We start from the raw sequence: 25,784 nt of genomic DNA, 5'->3' as shown, positions 1-25,784 counted from the left end.
CTTTGATGTGTTCTTGGATTCGGTTTGCAAGTACTTTATTAAGTATTTTTGCATCAATGTTCATAAGGGAGATTTGCCGGAAATTCTCTTTCTTTGTTGAGTCTTTGTGAGGTTTAGGTACCAAGGTGACTGTGGCTTCATAGAATGAATTTGGTAATATTCCTTCTGTTTCTATTTTGTGGAATAGTTTGAAGAGAATTGGTGTTAGCTCTTCTTTGAATGTCTGGTAGAATTCTGCACTGAAGCCATCTGGTCCTGGGCTTTTTTTGGATGGGAGACTTTTGATGACCGCTTCTATTTCTTTGGGGGATATAGGACTATTTAGTTGATTTACCTGGTCCTGATTCAGCTTTGGTAAGTCAAATCAATCAAGAAAATTGTCCATTTCATTTAGATTTTCAAATTTTGTGGCATATAGACTTTTGAAGTAAGTCCTAATGATTTTTTGGATTTCCTCAGTGTCTGTAGTTATATCCCCTTTTCATTTCTGATTTTGTTGATTTGGGTGGTGTCTCTCTGCCTTTTAGTTAGCCTGGCTAAGGGTTTGTCGATCTTGTTGATTTTCTCAAAGAGCCAGCTCTTTGTTTCATTGATTCTTTGAATTGTTTTATTTGTTTCCAATTGATTGATTTCAGCCCTGAGTTTGATTATTTCCAGCCGTCTACTCCTTCTTGGTGTGTCTGCTTCTTCTTTTTCTAGGGTTTTTAAGTGAGCCATTAAGTTGCTTGAATGCGCTGTCTCAAATTTCTTCATGAAGTTTCTTGAATGAGATGTTTTAAATTTCTCTTTGAAGGCACTTAGTGCTATGAACTTTCCTCTTAGCACTGTTTTCACTGTGTCCCATAAGTTTGGTTATGTTGTGTCTTCATTTGCATTGAATTCTAGGAAGAGTCTCTAATTTCTTTCTTTATTTCTTCCCTGACCCAGCTGTCATTTACTAGTAAGTTATTCAGTTTCCATGTGTGTGTTGGCTTTTTGCTATTTCTGTTGTTGTTGAGGTCCAGCTTTATTCCTGGTGATCAGATAGGATAAAAGGGATTATTTCAATCTTGTATCTGTTGAGGCTTGCTTTGTAATCAATCATATGGTCTATTTTGGAGAAGGTTCCATGAAGCACTAAGAAGGTACATTCTTTTGTGTTTGGGTGTAAGGTTCTGTAGATGTCTGTTAGGTCCATTTGATTCATTACCTTTGTTAGAGATATTTTTTCTTTGTTTCTCTGTTTTGTTGACCTGTTCTTCGTTGAGAATTGGATGTTGAAGTCCCCCACTATTAATGTATGGTGATCTATGTGTGGTTTAAGTTTTATTAATGTTTCTTTTATAAACATGGGCGCCTTTGTATTTGGGGCATGGATGTTCAGAGTTGTGATATCTTCCTGGTGGAATTTTCCCTTGATGAGTATGAAGTGTCCATCCCCATCTCTTTTTATTAATTTTGGTTGAAAATCTATTTTATCAGATATTAGAATGGTTAGTCCTGCTTGATTCTTGGTCCCATTTGGTTGGTAAAATGTCTTCCAGAACTTTACCCTCAGTTAATATCTATCTTTGTGACTTAGGTGTGTTTCTTGTATGCAGCAGATTTTTGGGTCTTGTTTACACATCCATTCTGTTAGTCTGCATCTTTTTATTTGAGAATTGAATCCATTGATGTTGAGAGAGATTAATGACCAGTGGCCATTAGATTCTGTGATTTTGATGTTGGCTGTGTAGTAAGTTTGTGTTTTGTTTTGCTGTAGTGAGATTAATTATTGCCTGTTTTTTCTTGAAAGTAGTTAGTATTCTTGGGTTGTATTTTTCCATCTAGTATCTTCTATAATGCTGGATTTGTGTGTAGGTATTGTTGAAATTTGTTTTTGTCACTGAAAATCTTGTTTTCTCCATCTATGGGGACTGAGAGTCTAGGAGGGTATAGTAGCCTGGGCTGACATCTATGTTCTCTTAGGGTCTGCATGATATCTATCCAGGCCCTTTTGACTCTCATAGTTTCTGTTGAGAAGTCAGGTGTGATTCTGATGGGTTTGCCATTATATGATATTTGGCATTTTTCCCTTGCAGCTTTTAGTATTTTTCTTGTTCTGTATACTTCCTGTTTTGATTATTATGTGGTGGGAGGATTTTCTTTTCTGGTCTATTTTATTTGGTGTGTTCTGTAGGCCCCTTGTGTTCTTATAGACCTCTCCTGTATGTTGGGGAATTTTTCTTCTATGATTTTGCTGAAAATATGTTCAGGGCCTTGGAGGAGGGAATCTTATTTTTCCTCTATTCCTATTATTCTTAGGTTTGGTCTTTTCATATTTCTTGGATTTCTTGGATGGTCTGTGTCAGGAATTTTTTAGATTTAACATTTTATTTGATGGATATATTGATTTCTTCCATTGTGTCTTCCACACCTGATATTTCTTTTCCATCTCTTATAGTTTATTGGTTATGCTTACCTCTGTAGTTCCTGTTTTCTTCCCTAAGTTCGTTCTCTCCAGCATATTCTCCATTTGTGTTTTCATTCATTTTTCCAGTTATATTTTCAGTTCTTGAGCTGTTTTGTTGGTTTCCTTCACCTGACTATATTTTTCTTCAGTTCCTTCAGATGTTTCTTTGAACAATCCTGTTTCTTTAATTTCTTTCAGTGATTTTAGTATTTCTTCTGTAAAGGCCACAAATTGTTTGGCTGTAACTTCCTGTATTTCTTTACAGATGGCCACAATCTGTTTGTCTTTATCTTCTTCCATTTCTTTGCAGATGTCCATGATCTGTCTGACTTTGTCTTCCTCTAGTTCTTTACGCAGTTTGTTTGTTTCCTCTAGTATCCTCTTCTTAAGCATAGATGCAAAGTCATCTTTTTTAATTTCATTTACGTTGGTGTGTCCAGGGCTACTTGCCCCTGTCTAAACTGAGTTCTGGAGATGCCATATTGCTCTCTCGTTTGTTGGTTGAGATTTTACACTTGCCTCTACCCATTTGGCTATCTTGGGTGTTGGGTGTTAGATTCTGGTGCTTCCTGGAATCCTGTGGTGGGAAGAATCCCCCTGGCAGGAAGATTATTTTTACCGATGGTGGCCTCCTCAGGTTTTGGGGTATGGTCACTGAATGGCAGGTGTTTTGCAGGAATTGCCACAGCTCATCTCAGGCGTACAGACCTGAATGGTAATTGTGGCCTTTGTTAGTAAACGGGGCTCTCCTCTAACCCAGAGAAGTCCAGGAGACAGTTGCCCTGCAGCTTGGTTTCTTGCTGTAAATTTAGTGAGCTGCAGCTGTAACCTGGGTGCCTTGTGGTTTGGTCAGTTTAGTTAGAAAAAACTCATTGTCCCTTGGAGCAGTATTTGGGGGTTGATCTTAGGAACCCAGGCTTCTGGAGGTCTGAGTTTGGGGCTCTCTGCCCCAGTACCCAAGTGGTAATCAGTGGCATGTGAGCACTACTCTCATGTTTGCAGCAGGAGGCTAGAGTCTGGAGCCTGTGGATAACCAGAAACTTTTTTAGAGCTAGGTGTCCTGAGGTAGGGCCAGATATTTCTGCCACCTTTGGGTTTTTTCTCAACAGAAAGACCCAGTCTGCACTGTTTGGGAGGGGGCGTGTGGAGTGAGTAGGCACTTGCTTGGGAGTGGTGGCTCCAAGCTGGTGACTGGACAGGAACCTGAGAACTTTTTCTGAGAACATTCCCGTATGTCTGGTGTTAGTGGTGGGGGGGGGGGTCAGCTGAGTACTCTAAGCTGGGACCTGCTGTTTCCTTCCCTGTGGGGTTTTCTCCCAACAGGAAAACCCAGCCTCTAGTGCCCTGGGGCACACAGTTCTGTCTGTGATGGAGAGTTAGTTGTGGGGTTGGCAGTTGGAGCCCCACTCAGGGCTGGCTGCTTTGTGCCTGCAGGTCTGTAGGACCTTTTCCAGGGATAGACTGATTGACCTGAGGTCAGCTTTACTTGCTTCCTTCCCTGTGGGGTTTTCTCAAAACTGGGACTCCCAGCCTCTTGTGCCCTGGGGTGCACAGTTCAGCCTGGGAAGGTGATCAGGACATGCAAGAGCGTGCTTCTGGTCAAGTGACCCAGTGACTGTGTGACCTGGGGTTTCTTCTGGGTTCTTGCTGGGTGACCTAAGAGTAGACCCGACTTATTCCCACTCCGTGGAGTTTCCTCTCACCTGGGAAACACAATTGCTGTTGTTTTAGGGTCCAGATTTCAGCCTCTTAGTCACTGTACCAACATTGCTGCCCTGCTCCTCAGACAGTGTCATCCCAGCACCGCCATCTTGGATTACCCCTTTCTCATCTCTTTCAATTAATTTTTGTTGAAAGTCTGTTTTATTAGATATTAGAATGGTTACTCCTGCTTGCTTCTTGGGTTTATTTGCTTGAAAACCTTATTTCTGCTAAAACAGCCCAAGAAATTTTCAAGGGATTAGCTGAGTGCTCTGAGGTTGAACCCAATTGCTTTTCTCATCATTGGGGTTCATCTCAGCTGGTAAATACAGTCAGTGGTGTTTGGAGGCCCACAGTTCCAACTATTGGTCACTGTGCAGTTTCTGCTACCCTGCTGATCAGACACTGTGTTCAGTCCTTCCAGCTGGGGTCTGTTTTTAATTTTTACTGAGTATTTTGATTGTATGCATGAATATGAATCTCTTGTGTGCCTGATCTTCACTATAGTCTGAAGATGTGTTCAGAACTCATGAACTGATAGTAGTGGGTTCCAGGTAAACAATAACAATTGAGCCCATTTATTTGGAAGAGTAGCAAGAGCTCCTCACTGCTGAGCCATCTCTTCTACCTTATGTTGCTTATTTATGATCAGCATTGACATTGATAATATTTTCATTTTTCTATTTTTAGCTGTTTAAACATGCATTCCCTTTTAGTAAGATGTTATTAGAGGTACATTTTAAGCTGGGGCAGTGCAGATTTCTGGAAAAGGAATGCACAACTGGAGTGAATGTATAATTTCTTGTAGAAGCTACAGTAAAAACTTCTAAGTTCTTTCAATCTTTTATGTTTGTTTGATTGACTTTTATGGGAGGCTCTGTCTTACTATATAGGTCTAGCTGTCCTGGAAATCTTTGCATAGATCATTCTGGCATTCATCTCAATTAGATATACCTGCCTATGACTCCTGAGTGATGGAATTAAAGGCGTGACAAAATACATCCAGCTTGTCCATCATTTTTTTGTCATTAGTAACTGTTCATAAATTTCTCTGATGTGTAATTAGTACTGTTAATCTGTGAATTTCTCTCTGTGTCTCTGTCTCTATGTCTGTCTCTCTATATTTTGATGTCTTCTCTCTGTCTTTGTCCACATTAATTGCCATTTCTCTTCCAAACCTATATCCTATTCAAAAAGTTCAGATATGACACAGTTAACCCTCGTTATTCAGTTTTCTTCTAAAGTGACTTAGTGATAACATTAACACATTTTTTTAATAGAAGTGTTTTACTCTTTATTTTTAACCTATAGACTATACATGATTTAGAAAGGAGAATATACAAAACAATGATCAAAGAATAATCATGTGTCCTATGCCTTTGCTTTTGTCTGGTCACTCAAAAAATTATGTTATCAGCTATAATTATTGTTGCTTGCCACCCACATTATTTTTATCTATGTATTCACTGTAGTCCACTTTCCCATCCACATATATATGAGCTCCCCTCTTCACATACTGATATGCCACATCTCTGATCCCTGGTCAAAACATGATATTCAGTGCCATGTTGTCTTTTGACTGATGCCACCCATCTGTTCACTGTCACCTGATAGCCACATCTCATTTGTTGCAGATAAAATATGATGACTGTGTTTTTTCTTTCCACCTGTCTCATGACAGGGTCCTGACCTACTCGCCCAAGTAACTGAAGATAATTCATAGATCACTCAAGAACCCAACTAATGGCTACTTCATATTCATGTCTTACTAATGAAACTCCTTTAACACAGGTTTTCAAAACACGCCTTTGATTTTCCTTACAATCTAACCTTTAGGCTTTTTCTTCTCCTCTCCTTCACCTGATGCACAGAACCCAACTGTCTAACACTAGCACTTCTGTGTCAGAAAATAAATGGAAGAAGCACTAGAATTATATGATTATATTGCCAATGAAGTATAAATTTATACTGCTGCCACTCTTTCTGCCATACAAATGTATGGAATATTTTAGAATTCAGTGACCTTCGATGATGTGCATGTGAAATTCAGCCAAGAAGAGTGGGCTTTGCTGGAACCTTCCCAGAAGCAACTCTACAAAGATGTGATGCTGGAGACCTGTAAAAACCTTACTGCTATAGGTAAGACTGCAAATTTTCTTTTAAAATAAGGAGACAATTCTTATTTTGTTATTGATCCTCTTCTGTAATTTCAATTGAGAATGAGGAGGAATGAGGTGAATAAATCATGTATGTTTCTAAGGGTCACAGAAGATAGTGATTTAAGTTTTGGCTTAATAATAATATGATATTTCCAACAATATATATTTCCTTGTACTATATTTTAGGCTACAATTGGGAAGACCAAAATATTGAAGAATATTTTCAAAGTTCTACAAGTAATAGAAGGTAAATTTATTTGCATGCTGATACAGATATGAATCTTAAAAAAATTTAATGTGTCCTGAAAGTTTGTGTTTTTTTGTTTGTTTGTTTGTTTGTTGGCTGGTTTTTATTTTCTGTTTCTTAAATAGTTTTTTTAATGTAGCTATGGCTTGACATAAACTTGCTTGTTAGACCAGCCTGAACTCAAAATCACACAGATCTGCCTGCTTCTGCCTTCACAAGTGCTGGGATTAAAGGCATTGACCAGCACACCTGGCTGTGTCCTGGAAGTTTTAAAGAAAAGCAACAGTGTAAAAACAGCACTGCTTTAAGTGTAATGATGATCATTAAAATCTCGCAATTCCATGTACTTCAATCTCAGGTATCTGATTTGTGTTTGCAAGGCACTCCCCTAAGATAGAAGAAAATAAAATAATGTTGTATCAGAAAATACCATTGGAATCATATGGACATTACAGCTACTGATTTGAAATGCCAATCTGTTTAGTCTCATTCTATCTACTCAGATATTGTAAGAGGTATATACATTGAATAGGTGATTGGTATGTGTCCAAAACCTTATAATACGCAAATATTTCATAGTATAACCAGGGTTACTCATATTCATGCAGAACATTGTAAAGTTTAGTGAAAGGAGGAGCTTATGAGAGTCAAGAATATGGTGGAGAAACCTTAATCGCTATATGACATGTCTATGATGAACAAAAAAACAATTCAATGTGAGAATCTTTTATTATTCTTGTAATTTAAATTGTCATATTATATGTCACAATGTTTCTAAGACACATGAACATAGGTATATTGAAAGAAGCAGTGTACCTGCCTTTCTCCAAGAACAATTAATTTTGTAGTAGTCCCCACTTTGAGTAGATTTTCTGAATGCTATAAATGGTTACTATTAATTGGTTTTGCAACTTCACTGAGAATTGATCAGCAAACTCATACAGCTGAAAATACCTATGAATACTAGGAATTTGGAACTTCTTCTGCGTGTGCTGGCTCACTTTGCAAAGGAAGTGTCATTCATACAGTACAAAAAATTGTGAATGGGATTGCTGCGGTAAAGCTCTGAATTATTACAATACTCTTCATATATACAAAAAAACCCTCTTATTAAAAAATGATGTTATAAAAGTGAACCACGTAACAAATGCTCTTATCATCACAGGGATCTTCAAAAATACCCATAATGAAGGGAAAAGACGTGAATATAAATAAAGTTATAAAAATTTAAAATTTCATGCTACTTTACCGTTAGATAAAATTATGAAATTAATTCATATAGATAAATATATTTATTAGTGTAATGCAATGACTGTGGTAAATCTTTCACATGTGCTAATTATCTTTGCAGGCATGAAAGCAGTAATACTGAAGAGAAACTTTCTAAATGCACTCTATGTGGTAAAGCCTTCCCCTATACCACTGATCTTGTACGGCATAAAAGAACACACACTGTAGAGAAGCGTTACAAATGTAATCAATGTGGTAAACTCTTTGTACGAAACAGTCATCTCAAAAGCCATAGAAGAACACATACTGGAGAGATGCCTTATGAATGTAACCAGTGTGGTAAAGCCTTTGTACGAAACAGTAATCTCATAAGCCATAAAAGAACACACACTGGAGAGAAACCTTATGAATGTAACCAGTGTGGTAAAGCCTTTGCACAAAACAGTCATCTCAAAAGCCATAGAAGAACACACACTGGAGAGAAGCCTTATGAATGTAAGCAGTGTGGTAAAGCCTTTTCACAAAATGGTGCTCTCTTAATCCATAAAAGAACACACACTGGAGAGAAACCTTATGAATGTAACCAGTGTGGTAAAACCTTTGCAGAAAAGAATAATCTCATACAGCATAAAAGAACACACACTGGAGAGAAACCTTATGAATGTAACCAGTGTGGTAAAGCCTTTGCACGAAACAGTAATCTCATAAGCCATAAAAGAATACACACTGGAGAGAAACCTTATGAATGTAACCAGTGTGGTAAAGCCTTTGCACAAAACAGTAATCTTATAAGCCATAAAAGAACACACACTGGAAAGAAACCTTATAAATATACTCAACATGATAAAACCCTTGCACAACAGAGTAGTTTCTTAAAACATGAAAAAATACACAGTGGAGAGAAACCTTGTGAGGGTAATTAGTGTGATAAAGCCTTTGCATTTAACAGTCATCTCCTAAGACAACAACACATTCTGGAGGGAAACCACATGAATACAACTATGTGGTAAAGCCTTTGCACATAACATCTCCTAATACATTAAAGGAACACATACTGGAAAGATGTCTGACTGTAACCAATGTGAAAAAACTTTTGGACTTCAGAATAATCTCCACACTCATCAAAGAAATCCTAATGGACAGAAAGCCTGTGAGTGTTTTTAACATGGTGAAACCATTCCACATTTGTATAATATTTATCATCATGAAAGGATTCATAATGGAGGAAAAACTTATGAATGTGTTAAAATGGTGAGGCCTTGCAAAATCTAGAGTCATCATTATCTTAAAAGTATCCTTACTAGAGAGAAATTTTGTGAGTATAAACAATGTGGAAAGGTCTTTGTGTACTTTGGTCCACTGAGATGCAACAGAACTGTAAAACTAGCTCAATGGAAATGACCTCCCTTTTCTAAAGGGGAAAGGGAATAGGGGGAATAGGAATGGAGGGTAGTACTGGGGGAGAGAAGGGAGGGGGACTACGATTGGAATTTAAAGTAAATAAACTTATTTTTAAAAAGAATACAATGAATGTTGAATATCAATTACATGCAACAGTATTATATAATAAGGTGTTTATGAAAGACTTATTGATAATCCTGATTCTCAACATTTACTATTTTCAGTTGCCTCACTTTACACAAGAAACTTTTAGTCCAGTGGATGAATATGTAGGGAATGGTGAACTAACACCAGCCAGGAAGTTCTCTGAGAGTAACACAACAGTGGTAGCCTGTAGCAGTTTCTTGGTGTACACATACCTATTGTTCCAGGGGTACTATTGAAAAACATCACAACCCACACTGAATTTTGAGATATGAGGGAGGAGGCTTTCTTTTCCATGTATGAACCTGCTTCTGGAGTAGATGTGTAACCATGTCAAGGGTGAGTTTTCTCTGCCTGACTTCATCTAGAGAGTGTCTTTAGACATTGACACCACCAATCAAATTTGATAGATAGCCTTTGACACAGATCCCTGATAACTCTCCCCTCCCTTCAAATATAGGATAATTTGGTTCTGTGTTCTTGATGTTCTTATTTATATAATAGGAATGTGTTGTTTAATGCAAATCGAGCAACCTTGAATTGCCTAGTATTAAACAATTATCTACACCTATGCTTGGAGCATCCCAGGCACTCCTAAAGGGATATAAGCCTCTGTTTTCTGTTTTCTGGAATTAAAGTTGAACTTACTTTCTGAGATGGTTCCCAGAGTGGCTGACCACTGGTATGCTTGTGGGCTTTCCAAGCTTTATACCTCATCTTCTACCCCTCATGCCTTCCTGGGCTGGTGGGAAACAGCCCTCCAGGCAGCAAGAGAATCACATTCTCTGAAATATCTGTGATAAAATGTTTCAGACTTCATAGCATTTCAAAGTTTGCGTTTCTGGATGTGAAATGGTCAATCAAACAGTGTCATGGGGTGGGACTTTTTAAAAGGATTTATACTTAGTGTTTTTTTCACGGTAAGTTTGCACGCAAGCTTCATGTTAGAAAATCTTCTGAGGTGAGTACAGTGGCCCATGGAAAAGAAATAAGAGCAGAAATTTTATTTCTCTGTTTTTAATATCTGAGTACTGTTCTGATGATATATGGGTGGATAGCAGAGGAGAGGAATTCCTCTTTTGAGTGGTCTAGGGAAAAGGGATGGGGGAAGATGGAGGGAGGGTGGGACCATTAGGAGTTGAGGGAGTGACCTTCAATCAGCATACATAATGAATAAATTGTGAAAAATAAAAACAATTAATAAAATAAAACATAGTAAGAAAAACAAAACAAAAAACAAAAATTTGAGTCCAGTTTGGGTAACCGCCCTCCCTTGAAAAAAAGAAAGAAGGTATATACAAAGAAAAGAAAAACAGAATCTTTGTTTTGCCACCTTTCTTCCATGTAGTCTCACTTGAAGATCATTATCCAATGGAGACCATGCTTCTCTCTCTGAAGTTTAAGTTACCATAGAAGTAGGATTCAAACCTTGAACTAATGGCAGAGGTTCCTAGTTAACATATCATATCAAACCTACCTGCCATTTTCTCCCAGTAATCCTTCAGTCCTTCCATGTTATCTGATCCTCCAGGGTAGTACAGCCCATGCAATACCCTGAATTCTTCCCAGGGCCTGAGCTAACCTCACTTCCCCCTCACCCACCTACAGGCAAACTATTTTGGCTACCTGCCCCTGTCAAGAACCATGCAGTAGCAACAGCAAAACAGCTGTAGAACTCATGGAATGTGGCTCCCCTGTTAGCATACTCACGATGAGTTTGTCTCAGAGAAGCATAATCCCAAGAACTGATATTCTGGAGGATTTTGTGTTCTTATGTAGCATATCTCTGCATGTTGCCGTTATGATGTCCATAATCCTTATAACATGAATTATATGAAAACTCTAAGAAGCCTTCTAGCTCGTCACTGGGCAATATCACTGACATTTAAAATTAACAATGCTTGATCTCTTTTCACATGTTTACTGGAGCAGATTAATGAATTAACCACTGCCTTTGAAAGGAGCCATAGATGTAGATTGTTAGCAATCACCATTATACTTAGAAAGAATTTGGAAAAATAGATTGTTTAACAAGGTCAGAGAAGATGTTTTTGCTAATGGCTCTGATGTAAAAAATCTTAGAGAACAATTTAAAGTTAAGAAAAGTACACTATTAATAGTAAATCCAGGGATGTTTTAAGGTTGATGAGCCAAAACAATAGCCCAAGGTAACATTGGTTGTCTGGGCACCCTCAAACTGGGTCTAAAACTTAGACAGCAGGTGATTCCCCTATACTTGTATTTCCCCTCAGCTTATTGATATGATTTAATAAAAATGATTAATGAGTAGATGCACACCCCTTTAAGATTTAAAGTACAGGTGCCAGTACCATGCCATTTTTTGTTACTTTTACTCTATAGTAGTACTTGAGATGTGGGATGAAGATACCTCCAGAAAATCTTTTATTGTACAGGCATGTTTTTATCAATTCTGTGTTTTTTGTTTTTCCATATGAAACTGATAATTGTTCTTTCAAGGTCTGTAAAGAGTTGTGTTGGTATTTTGATTGGAATTGCATTGAATCTGTAGATTTCTTTTGATAGAGTGGCCATTTTTACTATGTTAATCCTACCAATCTTGGTACATGGGAGATATTGTGATATCTTCCTTGAAGTTCTTTTTTTCATACAAGTTGTTCATTTGCTTGATTAGAGTCACACCAAGGTACTTTATGTTATTTGTGTTTTTTGTGAAAGGGTTTTGTTTCTCTAACTTCCTTCTGAGCCCATTTGTTTTTTGTGTACAGGAGGACTTCACATTTTTTAAAATTTAATTTTGTATCCAGTCATTTTGATGAAGTTGTTTATCAGCTGTAGGAGTTCCCTGGTTGAATTTTTAGTGTTATTCATATGTACTATCACATCATCTGCAACACAAGCTGGACTGGATGTGGAGAAAAGTGAATCATCCATTGCTGGTGGGAATGTAAACTTGTACAACCACTTTGGAAATCAATCTGGTGCTTTCTCAGAAAATTATGAATAGTGTTACTAGAATATTCAGTTATACCAACCCTGGGCATATATTCAGAAGATTATCAACCATACAACAAGGACATTTGCTCAACTATACTCATAACAGCTTTATTGACAATAGCCAGAATCTGGAAACGACCTAGATGTCCCAAAACTGAGGAATGGACACAAAAATTGTGGCATTCATACAATGCAATACTATTCACCAATTAAAAACAAGGAAATCAGCAGGCAAATGGATGCAACTAAATAAGATCACTCTGAGTGAAGTATCCAGAAACAGAAAGACACTCATGGTATATACTCACTTATATGTGGATATTAGTCATATAATATAGGATTAAAATACTAAAATCTATAGTCCTAAAGGATCAAAGCAACAGGAAGAAACCTATGGAAGATGCTTAATCCTCATTTAGAAAGGCAAATGGGATAGATATCAGTAATGGGAGAAGACAGGGAACAGGGCAGGAACCTACCACAGAGGGCCTCTGAAAGAATCTACCTAGCAAGGTACTGAAGCAGATGGTTAGACACAGAGCCAAACTTTGGGCAGAGAGCATGGACTAATATGGAGGATTCAGGAGATAGAAAGACCTGGATGAGAGAGGCCCTCCACAAGGAGGCCAATTGAGCTAAAAATTTTGGGCCGTGGGAGTCCTGTTTCAATGAAGGACCATTCATGAAGAACGCCTAGAACCCCTGCTCAGAGGGGTAGCTCATAAGTATCTCAGTTTCCATGTGAGTTCCCTATTAACAGCGGCTGTCTCTGATAGGAAGCCAGTGGCAGGCTCCTTGATCACCTGCTCCTGGAAGGTGCAGCCTTGCCAGGGCACAGAGGAAGAAGGTACAGTCATTCTTGGTAAGACTTGATAAGATAAGCTAGGATAAGGTAGTAGGGAAGTAGGACTTCCCCTATCAGTGGACTAGGAGAGGGGCATAGGGGTAGAAGAGGGAGGTAGGTTGTAATTGGAAGATGAGGGAGGGGCTTACAGCCAGAAAACAAAGTGAATAAATTGTAATAATCAATAAAAAATAAAAAACTGAGGGTTTTTTTTCCTGAAATGGCTGGACTCAGGCAACTGTCTCTTAAAAACAACTAAAAAGAATAGTACTTCATCTCTTCACATTTTCCATTTTCCTGTAATACTATATATAATAAATATCCTTGATAAAATTCAGTGGTTTGTTATATATACCTAGTATTATAATATTATAAAATATTTTACAAATCAAATTTTGATATGTTAAGTGTGTAAAAATAGTTTATGAAAAAGTGGCTTGAATTTTCAAAGGAGCAAAGAATGATTACTCAAAACTCAGGAGGGTGAAAATGGAAGGAAAATCGATGGAAGAATAAATAATATATAAATAAATTAATATCTCTTACAAAGTAATTATAACATTTTTGTTATTGAGATTTAAAAAATATACACAGAATATTTCTCAAGTAAACAATGTAAGCTATTATTAATAGCTCTTATGCACACACCCTGAAGTATTACTTTATGTTATTCCTCTTGTCACTGAAATGTGTTCTTTGACAAGTCATGTCACTACACTCTGATGTTCAGGCTCTAATACTGACTATTCAGTTCTTATTTCAGAGTACTGACTTCTTTTAGCCCAATTAGTACTGAAGTCAGACAATGTTTGATTTCTGTGTCTAGCACAGATCATAAGTTTTGATGATACATTTTGAGTTTATCCACAATTTCAAAGTAAAATGATTGCCTTTCTTGAAATGTTAAATGTTCTCTCTCGCTCTCTCACATACACATACACACATGCACACACATGCATGATACATGTAATAGCAGTTATTGGCACCCCAATACTTGAAATTGAAAGAGCCAAAAGAGGGATATATGAGAGATTTTGTAGGGAGGGCAGAGAAATGAGAAATAATGTGATTATATTAAAAATTCTCAAAAAACAAATGTGCATATTTTCCATGAATAAAAAATTGAATAATATTATATTTTGCACTCATGTGATTCAGGACAATCAAATCCATTCTATCTTAGCACATGGTAAGCTTTGCTTCAGTAAACATAAGTGTAGATGTGTGCTGGACCTGCCCAAGTCATCTGTTGTTTTCATATGGATAATGGTGGAACTCATTCAGTGTGTACAGTACATAGTCTCTTTTAAATTGACTCAAGAATTTTAGTATTTGTTTGTGTGAACATTATAAAATAAAGTTCCACTAAACTTCTTTTTTGGTCCACTTTCTTCTACTGTCCTTTTACACAGAGATGCTGTCCAACCTGGATGATAAAGAGTGTTCAGTAAATGCAGCAGAAGAATGGACATTGTTGTCTAGTCCATTCTGTTAGTTCCTGTCTTTCTATTGGAGAATTGAACATCCAAGTTGAGAGATTTCAATGAGCAATGTTTATTATTTCCCTTTATTTTGTAGTTATGGTGTGGGGTTTTTGCCTTCTGATTTGATGCTTGGGATTATTCATTCTTTTTGTTGTCTTGGGTATGGTTAACACTTTAGATTGGAGTGTTCCATTGATTGGCTTCTGTAGTGAAGTTTTACAGAGATATTGCTCATATTTGGTTTTATTATGCAATATATCTTTATTCATCATTTATTATTTAAAGTTTACTGGATAGAGGAATAAGGGTCCCTTAAAGATTATATATAATTTGTTTCAGACATTCTAGGTTTAGAATCTCTCTTGAGAGATTAAGAGTTACTCTAAAGAGCCTGAATTTATATGCAAGTTAATATTTTCAACTTGCAACTTTTAATATCCCTTCTTTGTTTAACATACTTTTCTTTACATTTAATGTTTTGATTTTATGTGCTGAGGACAATTTCTTTTCTGTTGTTGTTCTATATACTTTTTGTACTTTTATAGGCTACCCCTTCTTCATTAGGCTAAGGATACATTCTTCTATTATTTTGCTGAAAATATTTTCTAGGATTTTGATGTGAGTTTTGTCTTCTTTTTCTATTTTTATTATTTATAAATTACTTTTTTGCACTTTTTAGATTTTCTGGATCTTTTGTGCATAGCTATTTAACATTTCTTTTGACACATTTCTTCTTCTTCTTCTTCTTCTTCTTCTTCTTCTTCTTCTTCTTCTTCTTCTTCTTCTTTTTCTTCTTCTTCTTCTTCTTCATTTTCTCATCTTCTCCTCCTCCTGCTTTTCTTCTTTCTCCGAATCTTCCTTCTTCTTTTTCTTTCTCTTCATTCTCCTGCTTCTTCTTTTTTTCTTTTAAAAATAGTCACTTTACTTATATGTTCATCCGGATTAAAGTTTTCCCTTCCTCTAATCCTGGTAACTCTTTCCCATCTCCCCTTCTATCCTGTCTAAATTCACCCTCATATTAAAAAAAGGAGGGATATACTTTATAATAAGAAAATAAAATAGCAAAAAAGAAAAAGCAAACACACCTGAGTAGGAAAAAAAAACAAAAAGAGACCAAGTTGGGAAATGATGCAGACTTGTTCATACATGCAGGAATCTCATAAAATATTAAACTTGAAACAATGGTATACACACAGAGGACATGTAGCTTTAAAAAATAGAAAAAAAAATCTTTAGCAAATTAAAATGAGAACTATGATAAAAACATTTTAAATGAATGCCAGAATTCTAGTACATAAGAATCCAAACTTGCCAGTGAGGGAAATTTTTGGCCATCTACCTTTTGGAATGTACTCTTAAATGTACAATTAAGAGTAGTCCCTTGGATAAAATGAGTGTCCCTTGGAGAAAACTACATTTTTATTTGCAAGCGCTTATCAATTAGAGATAGGGCTAGGGACAGAACACTAAAGGCCTTGTGCATGCTGCCTCAGTCTATCACAGTTTATCTATTCTTCAGTCCTCTTAATTTATAGTGCTTTGTTCTTTGATATGCTCTATCCTTTCTGGCTCTTACACTCTTCTGGCTGAATTACTGAAGAGCCTGATGGGCATATTCTGAGGTCTCTCACTGACTGTCTATTTTCTCTATGGGTCTCTGATTTTGTCTCCATCAGATGCAGGATGACATTTTTTTGATGATGGCTGAACAAGATACTGGTCTATGAGTATAGCAAAATGGTGTACTTTTAGTAGAATGCAGTATTTGCTTTTCCCCCAGAACCATGGGCTGTGTAATTTCTATTTCTTGATCAATAAACCAGTGTCAGGTGTGGATTCCATCATGTGAAGTGGGCCTTAAGTCAAACTATAGATTGGTTTTTACTCCTACAACTCTTGCACTAATATGTCTTACACGTAGAAAATTGTTATAGTTCAAAAGTTTGGTAGCTGGGTTAGTGTTTATGTTTATCCTCTTGTAGTTGCAGAGTACTTCCCATATCAAAGTTGATAGAATGTAAGTGTGAAGATTCTATGTAGGCACAAGCTCTATTTATCTATGTTTCATGTAACTGTAAGTGTTGTCTCCAGCAATAGGGCATTGCAGTCAATTGTGGAAAGCTCCCTATAGTCTTGGCAAAAGCCGGTATTATTTTGGCATTACAATCACACTACTTTGGCCAATACCTCAGTTAAATATAAACCATTACCAGTACTGGATGCTTAATTTAGTGACAAGAGATTTCCAGTTGGTACTTTGTTCTTGTGTGGTGATTTCATTTATATTGGCTTCTTATATGTATATATTTTAGAAAGTTTCTATTGCATTAGGTTTCCACTGTGCCAAACAAATGACCCTTAATTTTACCTTTCTTTTCTCATGTTACCTTTTCATTGCCCTCTTCCTTTCCCAATCCCCCTCAATTCTATCTTTTTAGCCCACCTTCCACTTATACCAAGTATTTTATTTCCCTTTCCTATGGAGAAATCTCTGCCTCCCCTAAGCTCCAGTTCTTAATCTGTATGTATCCCCTACAGTATTATGTTCAGTTGCTTGCTTATCATACATCTTGCAACTGATATATATGTAAAACAAATACATACCCTATTTCTCTTTTGGGGTCTAGGTTCTCTCACTCTCAGTTACCTGAAAATGTGCATTTACCTTCATGTTTCATGATTTGATTTTTTAAATATGTGAATAATAGTTGATTACGTAAATGCACTAGTACTATAACAAAAAATAGAAATACACACTGGAAAGCTAGAAATACACACTGGAAAAACAGATAAAACCTTCATAAATGGTACTGACCAAACTAGATGTATATATGTAGAAACATAGAAATAGGAGCTTATTTTCACATAAAGTCACCTCAAATGGATTAAAACCTCACCAAAGTTCATATACAGTTAAAGCCATGAAGTAAGCACAGCTATTTGACAAAGATCCAGAACAGCTGAGCTGCATGTTACAATATGCAGCTCATGCTATCTTTCAGGCTTGGTCTTAATCTCCACTTGCTACATGCTTAGAGGGCTTTCAGTACTTGTACAACCTGGGGAGAAATGGAAAAATTTTTAATGAATCATTTATGTCTTCACTCTGTTGTACTGCTTCTAAGCTTCCCCACAAAAATCCTGAGCATACTGCCCCTCTCATTTTTAGGGGAAATATCAATTATCTGGCCCTACATGAATGTCTTTATGGATGAATATCAATAATCTGGCCCTGCATGAATGTGGAAGTTGTAACTCACATAAAAATGCAGATAACTACTTATGAGACTTCAGCTCCAAGATAGTCTTGCAAAATCTACCCCTGTGCTTCCTCAAGAAGAAAATAATCAGAACATACTCTTAAAAAGGCAAACAAAGTTTGTAGTGCTAGGAGAGTTGATAGTATTTGAGATTAAATACCTAGTACTGCTGTATTCTCAGGTGATTACTTGGCATATAAGATTAGGAGCTACATATGGTATGCCCCTCAATGATTTTATGGAACTGTAAATGAATGGCTGGAGACATCTTCACCTGAAACTAGGATCTATAATGAAGGACAAAGAATGTTTTGTAAAAATGATTTTAAAAGTGAGGTATTATGACCTCCTTTTCCTAGAAATATCAGCTTTCACAGTATCACTGTGGTGTTATATGACCAAAATAATGAAAGAATATTTAGATTTAGCACATAAATAAATTATACAAAGATATGAGGTATAGACATTGCATTATGCCAGGAACTGAATAGTAACTGTTGCTGCTTTAGCCTAAATTGTTTTTCTTGAGGCTGTCCATTAAAATTTGATAATATACTTCTCGGGACAAAGCAATATGTCCAAGCCTGCTTAAAGATTTTCTATCTATTGCCATTGAATCTGAGAATGCTTCCAACCTGAGAATGGGCTTCCAGACTGTGGCAAATATGCCTCCAGATTCTCAAAAATGTCAGATTAGGGGTTGATGAGGAAAAATGATAGCAAAAGATAAGGTTTATCAGTGATGACTAAATGTATGACCAAGAGACAGTTAAAACACTTGTTTGGGAACAAAAAAAAATATGATCTATGTTTTAGAACAATCTGAAGCTATCTTTTATTATTAAGTTCTGTCTAAATAAAGAAGCACTCTGACTGCCAGTCAGACAAGACTCTCAGTTTCTTTGGACAACCATGTCTGACTCATTTCTGCCCTACCTTATCCTTCCCTCCTCTCTGGATACTATCAATTGCTGGGGCTGGTCCCCAGTCTTTCGCCACACTCTTTCTTTTCTTTCACACTAGGGTGAATACTCACAACTGAAGATCTAGAGCTATATGCTTCAGAGTAGATAGGACATGTGAAATCTGTTTTCTGGATTTGAGTTACCTAAATCAACATCGTCATTTATATTTCTATCTACTTATGTGTGTACCATTTCACTTATCTATATCAGTTGAAGGATATTTAGGTGTTCTCTTTTTGTACCTATTGTGAACAGAATAGCAATGAGTATAGATGAGAAAATATTTTTGAAGGAGGATGTTGAGTCCCTTGTGCATATGTCAAGGAAAGTTATAAGTGGTTCATATGGTAGATTTATTTTCATCATTTTGAGAATTCTACACACTGATTTCCACTGTGGATGTACAATTTTGATATAGATATACACTTTATATAAACTTACTAAAAGTAGGGATAAATAATTTCATTTGAAGACACTAAGGTATTTTATTGTAGTCTGGTTATTGGACTTAATGATGGGTGAGTCAGGGTGCTTGAGAAAGATCCCCAAAACTATAGCTGTGCTGAAAGATAAGCACAGAGCCATGCAGGCCAGGGCTGAGCACAGAGGATCCTCCAAGACAGGAAGGTCACTGCCATGGGCAGGTACTGCTTTCTCTCTAGGTTTGGGTACTCTTGAATTCAGCAAGGGATACATTCCTGCTAATCTGTGGGGATAAAGTAAATCAACATCTCATCTCCTACAAGTCACTCCATGTTCAGTTCATGAAGAAAGATTTCCAATAATATTGTATACATGCTATCACATTCTCTTTTATTATAGTGCCAAGAAGGACACTAAACATACATTATTTGTCATTTGAGGTATTGGTTGCTGAAGTTTTTTTTTTCTAGCTAGATCTATGATTAAAGATGGTGAGTATTTTTTGTGTATTTCTCAGTAAATTGTGTCTTATTTATGCTTTATTCTGTCACCCATGTTTATCATTAATTTTTACAATATATTCACCTTGTATCCCAATTGTAGCCCCCTCCCTCATCTACTCTATGTCCCACTATTCCTCCCCCCTCTTCCCCTATCCTTCTCCTGTTGTCCTCTGATAGGGAAGGTCCTATCAGTCCCTAGCCTATCAGTTTCCATTAAGACTCCCTGTATCCTCTTCACCTGTGGGCTTACTAGTTGTCCCCACCAGTGAGAAGTGATCAGGAAGCAGGCAACTGAGTTCAGAGACCGTCTCTTCTCCCCTTACTAGGATTCCCATATGGAGACAGAGCTGTCTATGGGCTACATCTGAGCAGGGGGTCTAAGTACTCTCATGCTCTTTGGTTGATGCATCAGTCTCTGCAGGGCCCCAGGACTCAGATTATTTTTTTTTTGCTTTGTTGATCTTCTTGTGTGACTCCTGACACCTTTAGGTCCTTCTATCTCCTACTTTTTCAATAAGACATTTTGTGCTCTATACAAAATTTTTCTGTGGGTCTCTCCATCTGCTTCAATCACCTGTTGAGTGGAGTCACTTAGTGTTCATCCGTGGAAGGCTCCTATCCTGTTCTCTCTCTTCTATGGGTTCTGGTGTCTATCCTGTTTTCTTTTCTGAATGAGAATTAAGCATCTTCCCTATGTTCCTCTTTGTACTTTAGCTTTTAAAAGTCTGGAGATTTTAGCATGTCCAATCTATATTGTATGGTTAATATCCACTTGTAAGTGAATATATACCATACATGTATTTCTGCTTCTGGGATACATCACTCAGGGTGATCTTTTTTAGTTCCATTCATTTGTCTTCAAATTTCATGATTTTCTTGTTTTTAATACCTGAGTAGTATTTCCTTGTGTAAATGTACCACAATTTCTGTATCCATTCCCCCTTTGAGGGACATCTAGTTTGACTCCAGATTCTGGCTATTATGAATAAAGCTGTTATTGTCATATTTAAGCACATGCCCTTGTTGCATGGTTGAGCATCTTTCTGATATATGCCTAGGAGTTGTTTAGCTGAGTCTTGGGGTAGCAGTATTCCCAGTTTTCTGAGAAAGTGCCAGACTGATTTCTGAAGCAGCTGTACAAGTTTGGATTCTCACCAGCAATGGAGCAGGGTTCTCCTTTCTGCACATCTACTCCAGCATGTATTGTCCCTTGAGTTTTTGATCTTAGCCATTTTGATGGGTGTGAGGTGGAATCTCAGAGTCCTTTCTCAGATTTTTAAGGACGTTGAGCATTTTTAAAGTGTTTCTACACCGTTCAATATTCCTCTGTTGAGAATTTCTCTTTAGCTCTGTACCCAATTTTTAATTGGATTATTTGATTTCTTGGGTTATTTATATATTCTGGATATTAGCCTTCTGTCAGATGTAGAGTTGGTGAAGATCCTTTCCCAGTCTGTAAGCCATCATTTTGTTCTGCTGACAGTGTCCTTTGCTTTAGAGAAGATTTAAGCTTCATGAAATCCCATTTATTGATTGTTGATCTTAGAGCCTGTGCTTGAACTTGTCTTCTGTTCCAATGTGATCAAGCCTCTTCCTCACTTTTTTTTTAATAACAGATTAAGAGTGTTAGTTTTATGTTGAGGTATTTGATCCACAAAGACTTTACTTTTGTGCAGGGTGATAAGTATGGATCTATTTCTATCTTTCTATATGTGGACATCCAGTTAGACAAGCACCATTGGTTGAAGATGTTCTTTTTTCCATTGAATGGTTTTGGCTTCTTTGTCAAAAATCGGGTGTTGTAGGTATGTGGGTTTATTTCTGGGTGTTTGATTCAATTCCACTGATCCACCAGTATGTTTCTATGAAAGTACCACATCGTTTTTACTGTTTCTCTGTAGCACAGCTTGAGATCCAGGATGGAGATACCTCCAGAAGTTTTTTGTTGTACTGGATTCTTTTAACTATTCTGGCTTTTTTGTGTTTTATGTGATGTTGACAATTGTTCTTTCAAGGTCTGTAAACAATTGTGTTGGTATTTTGATGGGAATTGCATTGAATCTCTACATTTCTTTTGATAGGATGGCCATTTTGCTGTTATTCCTACTGATCCATGAGTATGGGGGATCATTCCATTTTATGCTATCTTCTTCAATTTCTTTCTTCAAAGACTTGAAGTTTTTTTATACAGATTTCTCACTTGCTTTGTTAGAGTCACACCAGTGCACTTTATGTTATTTGTGGCTATTGCAAGGTTGTTGTTGTTGTTTTTCCTAATTTCTTTCTCAGCCCTCTTGTCTTTTATATACAAGAGGGTTTCAGATATTTTTTAGTAACTTTAAAATGTATCCAGCCACTTTGCTGAAGGTGTTTATCAGCTGTAGTAATTATCTGGTAGAATTTTTAGGGTCACTCATGTATACTTATCATATCATCTGTGAATAGTGATACTTTGACTTCTTCCTTTCTGCTTTGTATCCCCTTCATTTCCTTTAGTTGTTTTACTCCTCTAGCTAGAACTTCCAGTACTATATTGAAGAGAAAGGAGAGAGTGAGCAAACTTGACTTGTCTCTGATTTCAGTGGGACTGATTTAAATTGCTTTCCATTTAGTTTGATGTTTGCTATAGGCTTGTTGTATATTATCTTTACTGTGTTTAGGTATGTGCCTTTTATCTCTGATATCTCCAAGACTTTAACCATCAAGTCTTGGTTATGGTTATAAACTCATAAATCCAACTGAGCTTGGATATATGAAATTGTTTCAGCATCTATTGAGATGATCATGTGTTTTTTTTTTTCTTTTTCAGTTTGTTTATAGATTTCTGTATATTGTACCTCCCCTGCATGCCTAGGATTGAAGCCTACTTTGTCATGGTAGATGAGATCTTTGATGTTTTCTTGGATTCATTCTGCGAGTATTTTATTAAGTGTTTTTGTTTCAATATTCATAAGAGAGAATGGTATGAAATTATCTTTCTTGGTGTATCCCTGACATTAGTTAGCTTTTGTGAGGTTTACGTATCAAGGTGAATGTGGCCTCATCGAATGAGTTTGGTAATGCTCCTTCTTCTTCTGTTTCGTGAAATAGTTTGAAGAGTATTGACATTACCTCTTCTTTGAAGGTCTGGTAGAATTCTGTGCTGAAACCATCAGGCTCTGGGCTTTGTTTGGCAGTAAGAATTTGATGACTGCTTATATTTCATTAGGGTATATAGGTCTATTAATTTAGTTACCTGATCCAGATTCAACTTTGATAAGTGTAATCTTGCAAGAAAATATTCCATTTCATTTAGATTTTCAAATTTTGTGGCATATAGACGTTTAAGGTAAAACCTAATGATTCTTTGAATTTCCTCAGTGTCTGTAATTATACCACCTTTTATTTTCTGATTTTGCTGATTTGTATAGTGTCTCCCTGTGTTTTAGTTAGTTATGCTAATGGTTTTTCTATCTTTGTCATTTTCTCCAAGAACCAGCTCTTGCTTTTGTTTATTCTTTGAATTGTTTTCTTTCTTTCTAATTTATTGATTTCTGCCTTAAGTTTGATTATTTCTAGCCATATACTCCTCTTGTATATGTCTGCTTCATTTTGACTAGGTCTTTCGTGTGTGTTGTTATGGTGATTTGAGATGCCTGAGAATTCTTTATGAAGGCACTTAGTTCTATGAACTTTCCTCTTAGAATTACTTTCATTATGTCTCATTAGTTTGGGTAAGTTGTGCCTTCATTTTTGTTAAATTCTAGAAAGTCTATTAGTTTATTTCTTCCATAATCCAGCTGTCATTGAGTAGAGTTCAGTTTCCATTTTTATGTAGGCTGATTACTATTTTTTGTTATTATTGAGGTCTAGTTTTATACCATGTTGTTCTATTATGATACAAGAGATTATATTGGTATAATATTCTTTTATTTGGAATGTATACAATTTAACCTTGTTTATTCAAATGCTGATTTCTCTCCTCCATTGTCTGGTTTCAATCCAGATATTGCATTGTGATACTTTTATAAGCATCACCTGTGTCAAGTTTGCATAAACATGCCACCATTTGTTCTCTATATTGTCAGTTAAAACAACCAGCCAAATAATGAGCAATAGAGAGGATAGGGTGAGACATCCTGGTCCAGAGTAGGAGGAAGAGGAAGGAGGCAGGAGAGGAGAAGAGTAGAATCTGAAGGAGAGGTCTTGGCACCACATGTAGAAATGAACTGGAACTAAGATATCACTAAAAGCCATATGATGGGTGAATCTGATTGGTAGGAAAGTGTGGGCTTAGAGGTTAAAGATGGAGTAACTGTTGGCCAGCATTGTGCTCTAGGTTAATTAAATGAATCCTAGTCTCTGTGTGGTGATTTGGCTATACAGCTGTTTAGGAATAACCACTGCTTAAATAAAAGATTAATCAACAGTAAATATTAATAATCTACAACAAATGGCACTCAACTAATCTAAGTATCCACACCCTTTAAATCCTACTTTAATTTAATTTGGTGGGGAAGAGGAATAAGCTCTCAGCGATACAACCCAAACTTTAAACCTAAAAAGTCCCAGATAAATTACTGGCTCTTTAAAAGAGACTCTTAAACATGCCTCAGAACAAAAGACAGCCTACTTTGGGCAGAACTGAGACTGAACAAAACTGGCTGCCACTACATTCTAACAGGATGAGAGAAACATTAAAACAGACTTCTCAGAGCTTGGCTGATAATCTCTTCTATGGTTTTAAGACAGAAATAAAGGAAAGTTTAGAAATTATGACTATGGTTACATTCATAGTCCTCAATTTAACTTTTATGATTGACTTAGCCTTTTATGTCTTCTCAAAGGCAAAGCCTTTAGAAGAGATAGTGGAACAACACAAAGAACAAGTAGAACAATATGAAGAAAAAAATGAAGTTTGGAAACAAGACATAAAACGAGATACAAAAACTTACAGAATATGATAAACAACAGGAAAAGAGGGCAGAGGTTTTAGAAAAGATACTGGAAAACACAAAGAACAACTAGAACAATATAAAGAAAAAATTAAAAGTTAGAAGCAAGGCATAAAAGAAGACATTCAAGAGATTATTGAACAAAACAAACAACAGAGAGATAGGTGTGAAATATGGGTACTGACCTTAAAAGAAGAGTTTAGAATACTAAGTAAAGAAAATACTCAGGCAGACGCAAAACATAATAATAAAGAAAGCCCAACAAAGGTGGTTAGAAAACAAATGTTAGCTTATTTAGTCAGTGTACAACAGAGACCAGCAGAAGATGATCACTCATAGGATTACCATGAGGTTGAATGGCACCCTGTGGAAGTGCTACACCTGAGGTGGATATTCAATTCCAAAGAGCTGAAACTTTATCTAAAGTGATACAAAGTGTTAGATGCCTTAAGTGTACAGGACCAGAAGGTCAAATAAGAAAACTAAGAGTATATGTGGCTGAGATAGCCATAAGCTTATGGAGAAGAGATATGTTACAACAATGGAAGACCCAGATTAACATCCCCCCAAGTTCTGAGACAAGCCAAAAAAACAGGTAATACTACTGAAAAAGAAGCTAAATTTTTTTTTAAAAAATGTCATCAAAAACAGTTTCAGACTGTCCAGGCTGTTCATAAACAAAATACAACAGAGGCATTCTTTTCAACTGCCTGTTGGGAAGCCACTGCTAATAAAACCCCCAGAACCTTATCAAGGTAGTTGGCTGAACAACCTATTTGGATTGAACAATGGTCTATGAGTAAAGAAAAATTACTGGCACTAGAACAGTTAGTCCTGGAACAGCTGGAGGCTCAGCATATAGAGGAGTCCAACAGCCCTTGGAATTCTCCTGTATTTGTCATCAAAAAGAAATCTGGCCAATGGAGGATGTTAACAGATCTCAGAGCCGTTAACAAAATTATTCAGCCAATGAGATCGTTACAATCCAGAATCCCATTGCCTTCCTTGTTACCTAAGGAATGGCCTGTTATAGTGATTGATTTAAAGGATTGCTTTTTCACAATTCCTTTACATGAACATGA

General features: G+C 36.6%; 1 protein-coding gene across 1 annotated transcript; it reads left to right on the top strand.

The window, feature by feature from the left end:
• Nucleotides 1-8,226: 8,226 nt before the first annotated feature.
• On the top strand, nucleotides 8,227-8,526 carry LOC132651008 (zinc finger protein 625-like; the record flags this gene model as incomplete). Its single annotated transcript, XM_060376333.1, has 1 exon — nucleotides 8,227-8,526. A coding segment is annotated over one exon (300 nt), but the record flags the coding sequence as incomplete, so codon positions are not given.
• Between the last annotated feature and the right edge of the window lie 17,258 nt (nucleotides 8,527-25,784).

Source organism: Meriones unguiculatus (genome assembly GCF_030254825.1).
Source record: "Meriones unguiculatus strain TT.TT164.6M chromosome 13 unlocalized genomic scaffold, Bangor_MerUng_6.1 Chr13_unordered_Scaffold_37, whole genome shotgun sequence".
NCBI classification, from domain to species: domain Eukaryota; kingdom Metazoa; phylum Chordata; class Mammalia; order Rodentia; family Muridae; genus Meriones; species Meriones unguiculatus.
Note: the sequence above shows the minus strand (reverse complement) of the source record. Positions and strands in the feature narration are given on the sequence as shown.